Raw genomic sequence first — 8,260 nt, 5'->3', positions numbered from 1 at the left:
CAAACCCATGAGGACAGTTTAAAACAATAGATTAAGCCACCTGCATTATTTCCTGTGCAATTAAACTCTGCAATTAGTATACAGTAGGAAAAATACCAAAATGGTGATAGTATCGCTTATCTGGTTCTCTAGTGAATCAAATTTACAGCCACCCCCGCCGTACACAGTATGTTAACTCTTTGCACCGTGGGTATGTACAACTCTGAAATATAAAATTAGTTGCTTTTGAAGGACACTGAGCTCCCTCTGGTGAAGGCATAACAAGTTTATTAAGTAAGCACCACCTCTGGAAGTATAATCCCCTCTGGCTTCTTCTACGGAGTTTATTGGTTCAGTTTTCCTAACCATGAGCATCATTAGGGCAATGCAGTAATTAAGAGTTGTTAGAAAGTGAATTCTCAAACTGCAGATTAGAAAATTAAACTATTTCCTGATTACATATTAATGGAGCACAACAATAGCAGTTGCCATAAGCTTGGAAGGCAACCAAGGGATAAATCTGTGTACTTAATTACCATAAACAATGGCTGCATAGAAATGAAGTTTTATGCACATTCCCTTCTGTAATATGTCTGATATCAGTACACACTTGACAATTCTTGTTCAATTATCTCTATTATTTAATGCGCTGTGAACGGCTCTGTGTAAATAAAATTAACCACCCCAATTACTTTGAATTCATCTAGGGACAACGTAATAAAAAATGTGAAGAATTCTGTATGCCTATTAATCTAAAACATTACAGAAGCTTTCACCAGATTTTCTTGTCTGTATTTATTTTGTCTACATTTATTTTAGTGCACTGCTAATTCAATTACATTTACCATCAGTGGTCAATCAGCAGCAGCAGAGGTTTTTTTTTTTTAATTTCATTAATCCTTATACAGTACCACAAACATGCTCATCCATTGGTAAGGTACAGGATCTCACATGGAAAATACAAATATGCTTCTACTTGAATTTGGGAGCTTGCAATTAATCAGAAAAACAATTAAAAACACTTCATACCTTGTGGTCAGATAACAAAATATCTGATAGCTGCAATTTTTTTTTCAAACAGTTGTTTTTGCAATTAGTGAAAAAATAGTGACCGAAAAAGAGCTACATTTAGATTAGAGATTTGTAAACTAGGCTTCTTTCGTTTTTATTCTAATTGTATTACATGATAATTCTGCATTTTAATTGGCACTTGGATATCAAGATGATAGACACCTTAAAATACAATGACAGAAGAATTTTCAGTGGAGAGACACTGTCAGAAGTAGAGACAAAACTATTTTATCCATAACGGGTTAGGCACAACATGGGTAAGTACAATCCTGAAGAAAGCAAGATAATCCTGTCATCATTTAATGTCAAGCCATTATAATAGAGGAAGAAGGGAAATCAATGATATTAGATTATGTGATTTTTATACTCAATCATACAACTCATTCCTCTTACTTGAACCTCTGCGCTGTGTTTTCTCTAAACACATGCACCCACCAAATTTTTTGTGACAGTGTATTTCATACAGTGTACGTTGCAAAACCCCTTCTATACAGGTAACTCTTACATGTATCCAGACAGGGATAGCAAACGAGCCATCAGCTTATTCAATGGAGTTCAAGGCACTGAAGCACTGATTCCCTTCACAGTTTTGCAATGTACCAGTAAACTACATTTCACTGGAACAAGGTGAGATTACATTTTCATTTTAAGTGCAAAGACCAAGGACTGAGGTTACGCCACCAGTGACATAAATTACTGGATATTAATAAAAGTGTGACTATTCAGATTCAAATGGAAATCAGCAACCCAGGAATTTTAATAACTTTTATTTTTTCACACATCTTAGAAAAGTGTTTCTAGTCAAATCATGAGCAGCTGGCACTGGAAATGCAAAGCTTCAGCCAGTTCCAAACTCTTTGCCTGGCTGATGAACTTTGAAAATATCAGCTCCCCTTTGGCCAAGAGCCAGAAACTCAGCTTCCCCAGCCAAAAAGGCTGTCTTGCAGGGCCGGAAAATGGCAATGCACGTGCAGACAAGGGCCTGGGCTCTCTTCCTACAGCCCCGTTTCCATTAGATGCCCTTTTCCTAATGCAGGGCAGAAGATGCAAGGGCAGCAGTCGAAGGGATCTCTCCGCAACCCAGGTTGCATCCTAGGGATTGGACTAGAGAGCATCATGTCGGGGACTCCTCTCCTCCTGGTCCATGGCAGAAAGGGAGTGGGGCACGGAGAACCTCCAAGATCCACTCCTTGCAGCTACCCACAGCCACTGTCACCCTAGTAAAGCTAGGGTGGCATTTTCAAACTTTTATTTGCAATTGTAAGTGCCAGGAACTTTCACTAAAAAGTAAGCAGAGTGTCTAACAAAGTCCAACAGTGCCATGAGCTGGAATCTAACCAAGAACATAAATCGTCTATACTTCCAGCTGCTTCCCTTTCGGTGAAAGCTAGGAATTCTTCCACATTTACCAAAGCCTGCATTGTCCAGGGGTTAGTCACTATATCTTTCTGGTCTTACCACTAACCCGTAGTAAGGAAATTCCCACCTGTTTTAATGCATTGATACATGGGAGCAGGAGACAAAGTCTTTTCCTGTGAAATGAATGTAGCCAGAATAGATATTCAAACTGCAGCCTGAAACAATCCCTCCTGGCTGAGCAACAAAAAGGACTCTCAAACTCAGAGGATAAAGAGCTGCCAGGTGCCAAAGAGTCTCCCCACTGGAAAAAAATCACCCCCAGTTTTGTGCTGGAGAAGGATGAGAAGAAAAATAGAGTGCTTTCTTCCTAGTAAAAGTCTAATAAAGAACAGGGCCAAGCACAGTGGAGAAGGAAAAGATGGTCCAGTCCCCAGCAGACACAACAGGGACGAGCAGACCATGCTCTACCTTCTTCTTGAATTTAATTTCAAGGCAATGACTGAGTCATGATGCGAGTCTCCCAGTTGTTTCATTTATCTTGTATGGTTTTGGCACACATGGAAACAAACCTGGAAATCCCGATACAAGATGTGCTCCTATGCTGATGGGGACAATGATCCTGCAAACATTTGTTAGGACAATCCAGTGTAAGCCCTTGCCCACACAGTTATACAAACATGGCACCCTGCTTCAGCTGTCAAGGAATAAGGTCAGCAGAGACTCTTACTTGCTGGGTTGTAATACTCCCCAGTATTACAACCCCAAACAGTACAAGATCAAGAAAGAGATGTGCTTAAAAGAGAATGTTAATTATACAACCAATTCATTTGTGGTTCTTGTCCTTCATGTTGTGTTTCCAGCATCTTTCAGCTATGCTTGCCCATGTGACCACCTGGTTCCTAAAGCCTGAATTTTCTGAAAATTCAGAAAAACCAAACATCAAAAAAGACTTTTTAGCACACCTCTGAGAGCTGGCAGCATTTCATGTTTCTCATCTTTCTGGTATATACCAACACCTAGGGGAGTATTTGCAAAACCCCAAGATCATCATCAATAGCCCTTCAGGGCTTTTCTAGCTATCAGGCTGTAGTTACTTTCTTCCTTCAAACCTGGCTTTACAGACTACTTGGTGGTCTGTGGCAAGCTGGCAGGTCATATCGTGTTGACTCATCTTTTTTGTTTCCAGATTTCTCTCTCAGGCAGTCAGACACTCAGGTGAAGCAGCCCAGACCCCTACAGAAGAAGCTGGGCATAACGCAGAGGCACAAACTCCTTATTTGTCTGTATTGGGAATTATTTCCTGAAGAGAGGTAGGGAAGAAAAACAAGTGCTATCCTGACAAAGAGAGCCACTAATGAGATGAGATACAGCAGATCCTCTGAAGCAACTGCAGTAGGTACTAGAGAGGGAGAGAGAAGGAGCAGGCAGGAGAAGAGCCTGCAGGAAAGCGAGGCAGATGAGGAGCAGGTGGAAGGGGACTGCACATGGGCCACAGAAACAGAGCTGACACAACAGTGTTTTAAAGGCATAGCAAAAATAAATGTTCAGATTTTTTTCCACTACCATATCACATCAAGGACTGTTAAAAAAAAAAAAAAAACAACCAACAAACCTCCTAATACTACTTTTCCATGTAAGCAACTGCAGTCACTGCCACAGGAATGTTGTCTGACGACAAATGGGATATTGATTGGCAGGGGAGGTGGTACACGAGATAGGCTCTCTGTTAAGATGTGAACCATAGTTAGCGAAGTTTGAGAATCCCTGCTTTCAAGGCTATAAAGTTAACTATAGGTAAGAAACTCCACTTTTCACATGTTTTATCCTAAATCATGTTTTTAAGCTGAGAACATAAATAGGATCTTTATCAAAGACTTGTCAAATCATTTGCTTGAAGTTAAATCCTGAATGCTCAGGAAATGATCAAGAATATAACAGTAACTTTTTTATTATGGCTGCACCACTTGTCCCCTTATCCCCAGTAAAAGAAGCAATGGGTATTCATTAGTATTCCTGTTACAACCCTTACAGCTATGCTGTATAAGCCACTCTAGCTGTGTGCTAGAGTCCCCATTTTATGCAGGATACTTAAAAGAAACATCATCTCATTGTGTGTATGACATGGAGAATACAGCAACTTTTGTCATACTTCAAAATACAAGAAATTAAAAACCATAAGAAAAGTAAGAAATCTCTTTTAAAATGGAATAAACAACAAATCAAACAACAACATGGTTATTAGAGTTTTAAAAATCCCCAAGTGCTGTGCTGATTACTCCATATACATCTAGAGGCAGTATTCGGCATTCATATAAGACTTGTGAAACACTGTACTGGCTCTTTTGTGCAGAACATATATTTCACAAATATAACAAAGTACACAAGAAAGTGCAGGATAATATACACACATTTTCTCTAGCTAAATAACTAAAGGTCATGTAATGCATTTGAAAAAGTACTTCAAAAGACTGTAACAGGTAAAAGTCCTACTAAACAAGCATTCATCCAGGACAGAAAAAGTTTCTGAGTTACACGTTTTTGTAAAACTATTTCAAAAAGTCAAACCACCTGAGCACATGAGAAAGTAAATACATTTAAAAAACCACCCCAATATTTGGATGCATGTGGCAAGCTCACTTCAAAGTACTGAACTTTAACTGAAGTCTATTCACCTGTATTTCAAAACATAACACTGGATTCAAATGCACTTTAAAGTCTGTTATTTCAGTTAAAGACAGGCTTCAAGTTTATAACATCAGATACACATATAACTTATAAAGACAATTTATCCACAAAGTAATTTGGACCAACTAACTTTTTTTTCCCAAGGGACAGGAACTACACTTTCTGGACCTACGATATTATTTATTTTTGAAATATCAAAGCACCATTTGTTTCCAACTGATGCGGTTAAACCCCTCCATCTCTGATGACCATCAGTACTTAATATCCATCTAACATTCATCGCGGAAGTCAAAACCATCATGCTTTTAACAAAAAATCACCCATACACTTTAATCCTTTCAACTGCACCTACAACACCAAGTATTACAGACTTTTAAAACCCGCTCTCCTGAAAATAAATAAATAAATAAAATAATTGTGGAGCATCAGTAACCAGATAGTATTCTCAAATTTCAGTGATCTAGTCAATGGAGCCTTCCCCATGTACTGTGCTCTGTTTCATGCAGTACATGGCTTTAGCTGGCCAAATCTTTTTTTTCCCACTGAATCAGTAGAACAGTGAAGATCTTACTTTTTTTTTTTTTTTTTTTTTTAAGCAGTGGCATATCAATGAGGCACAGATGTGTATTCCAACTCTGCATGGATGAGCACACTGTTCAATAGTGCTGGCTCACACGGTATCAGGGCAAGTTATCACTTCCCATGAAGGCACTCTTATCACCAGGGCCCAGAGAGGTGGCTGCAAATCGCAGCCTTTTTATTTTCAAGGCAGTTTTGCTGAACATTCAGGCTTCAAAGATTCACACTTCCAAAACTCTATAAGAGTTTGTGAACGCTCAATTTGCCAAAACTGTTTACAGTGTAATTGGGCACCGTACCTGTGTCCATGAGATAGCGAAGGCGCTTCTCCACCAGCGCGGCACGGGTGTCAATTTGCTTTTGCTCATTCTCTAGTGCTGCCAATTCTCCTACAACATACTGACTGGTGTCTTTGAACCCTTTCTGTTAAAGAGAACAAACAAGAAGAAAAAACATCACTTGTAAGTTGCATTTTTCCTTTCCATAAACACTTAGTAAGGCACTTACCTAAACAACCAAATATCATGCTCGCTACCAAAAAGCTAACACTTACATTTCATAAACTTTACAATTTTGCCAAATGTCCTTATTTGTTTATTAAAACACCCCGTTTTTTCTTTAGGGAATATTTGATTTTGCAGTTTTTTACTACCTGGCTGGCTTTTTGAAATTCCTCTAATTTATTTCTAAGTACACAAAAGCTGCTGTAACAAAGCATAATGAAAGGAAATGTAATCCAAATAAAGCACTATTTAACGTGCCATTTCTACTCCATTCAGGTCTTATTCAATTTTAAAACGCTAACTTTAGGGGCTAGAAGAACTAGCATGAAAGTCTCTAGTGACAATTAAAAAGTGGGCTTTTGAGATTAAAACCAAACCCAAAACAAGCTCCCTGGCTTGTTTAGCTCCTCTGGGTCAACTGTAATGCCGATGCTCACCAGCCCGGGCTACCGTCCCTCTCTGGGTTTCTCTGACTGCAGGCAATTGTCCTGCTACATGGTGATCTGTAAAAATACCACTAATTACTCTAACTGTGATTCTTATCCTGAGAAGTGGTGACAAACAGCACCAGGCAGACGCTCAGGTGCATGGGGACTAACTCGAGCTGTCCTGCCCCTGCGCCGGCTCACACTCAGCCAGGAGGCTGCCCTGGGATGCCAAGTTGATAAATCCTATTGAACCTTAGCAAGAAAGCTGTGGAAACACTAACGAGTCAAGTTTGCCTCTTTACCCTAGAACTTCTCAGCATTGCACATGACCACACAAATCTCCAAATATTTCCAAAGCGATTTGGCTGTCTCGCTAGGAGCCCGAGAACAGTCATTTAGTACCTCCAAGTTATGCTCATGTGGCTCATCAACTTTCACAGTGTTTTGGCTGTACCGAGTTATCATGGGCTTTATACAATGCTGAAATGTCATTCCTGAAGCATGTTTTTTGATAAGTTAGGAAAAAAAATATTACTCCTCCTGAGTAACCCCATCCACTTTTTCCTCTTTCCTCCTACTCCTGCCCCAGAGCTTCAGAGAATGGTTTAAAGTTGGGAAAAAAAGCCCTAGCAAAATGATTCCATGTTTCATCTGCACTCTGTAAAGGATGCAACGAAAATCACTGTCCTTTGGGAACAGAAAAATATACTTTTTTTTTTTTTTTAAATGAGGCTTATTTCCCTACTGGAGGCTAACTTGTTGCTGTGTAAGGGCCTCAGATACTTTCACCAGACGTTTTCAATTGGTTTTCTGTAAATGTGTCTGAAATAATCAATTCAGCTTCATATTCAGGCAACAGGTATAATAATCACATCAGAATATTATTTCAAATAAAGACATGTTCGAAGTGAAGCTAATGGCATGGCTGAGGTCCCAGGACCAGTAACGAGCACAGAACTTTGAAATTTAGTGTATCTGAATTTAAGCACAGTATCAGCTCTAATGGAAACCCCTTCTCTGTCTGTCATATAGCCAGAAAAACAACAACAAAACCCGCTGAGAGCAGTCCCTGAAGAAAAAAAAAAAAAATCAGTCTGGGGAGTCAAGGTGATGTCCAATATATTGCCTTTCATCAACTATAATTAATTGAAAATAGTATGAAAACTTCCCTTATGTCAGCATGCATAATTGTTAACAATTGTTATTAGAAGATGAAAAGAAATGCTGTGTCAGGCTGAAATATCCCAAGAGTTCATGTGTATCATCTGCATATATAATGTGAACTTACTGTGCCAGACCTTTTCAGCTCTGCAAAAGTACAAATGGGCTAAAAATAACTCCGGCTCATAAAAAGTTCAATGTTTTGGTGTAGACATGACAGCAGTACAAAATCGCTACTGAGCTCTAGATTGCTTCAGCAAAAACAACAAATGTGTTTAGATAAATTGTGGAGAGCAACTAACGACCACCATCAAAGGCTGTGTTGCATTTTCAGACAAAAAAAATTCAGGTTAAAACTTGTTCTTCCTGCTTCTGTCCTGCAGCTGTCCATCAAAACCAGCTTTCTCCCTGCGGTCTATCAAATATTTCCCTCACAAATCAATTTTACACATGATCAGCCCATACCCCTACTGAGCTGAACCTCCCCGTTAATTA

At 39.2% G+C, this 8,260-nt stretch overlaps 1 protein-coding gene across 10 annotated transcripts in view; it reads right to left on the bottom strand.

The window, feature by feature from the left end:
* The window catches only part of EHBP1 (EH domain binding protein 1), a 227,739-nt gene that overhangs the window by 31,102 nt on the left and 188,377 nt on the right, over window positions 1-8,260 (bottom strand). For all 10 annotated transcript variants that reach the window (XM_075496799.1, XM_075496800.1, XM_075496801.1 and 7 more), the window contains one exon: window positions 5,973-6,096. In XM_075496799.1, coding sequence (XP_075352914.1) covers window positions 5,973-6,096 — 124 coding nt within the window. The remainder of the gene's footprint in view (window positions 1-5,972; window positions 6,097-8,260) is intronic.

The sequence above is a fragment of the Mycteria americana genome, chromosome 3 (genome assembly GCF_035582795.1).
Source record: "Mycteria americana isolate JAX WOST 10 ecotype Jacksonville Zoo and Gardens chromosome 3, USCA_MyAme_1.0, whole genome shotgun sequence".
Taxonomy (NCBI): domain Eukaryota; kingdom Metazoa; phylum Chordata; class Aves; order Ciconiiformes; family Ciconiidae; genus Mycteria; species Mycteria americana.
Note: the sequence above shows the minus strand (reverse complement) of the source record. Positions and strands in the feature narration are given on the sequence as shown.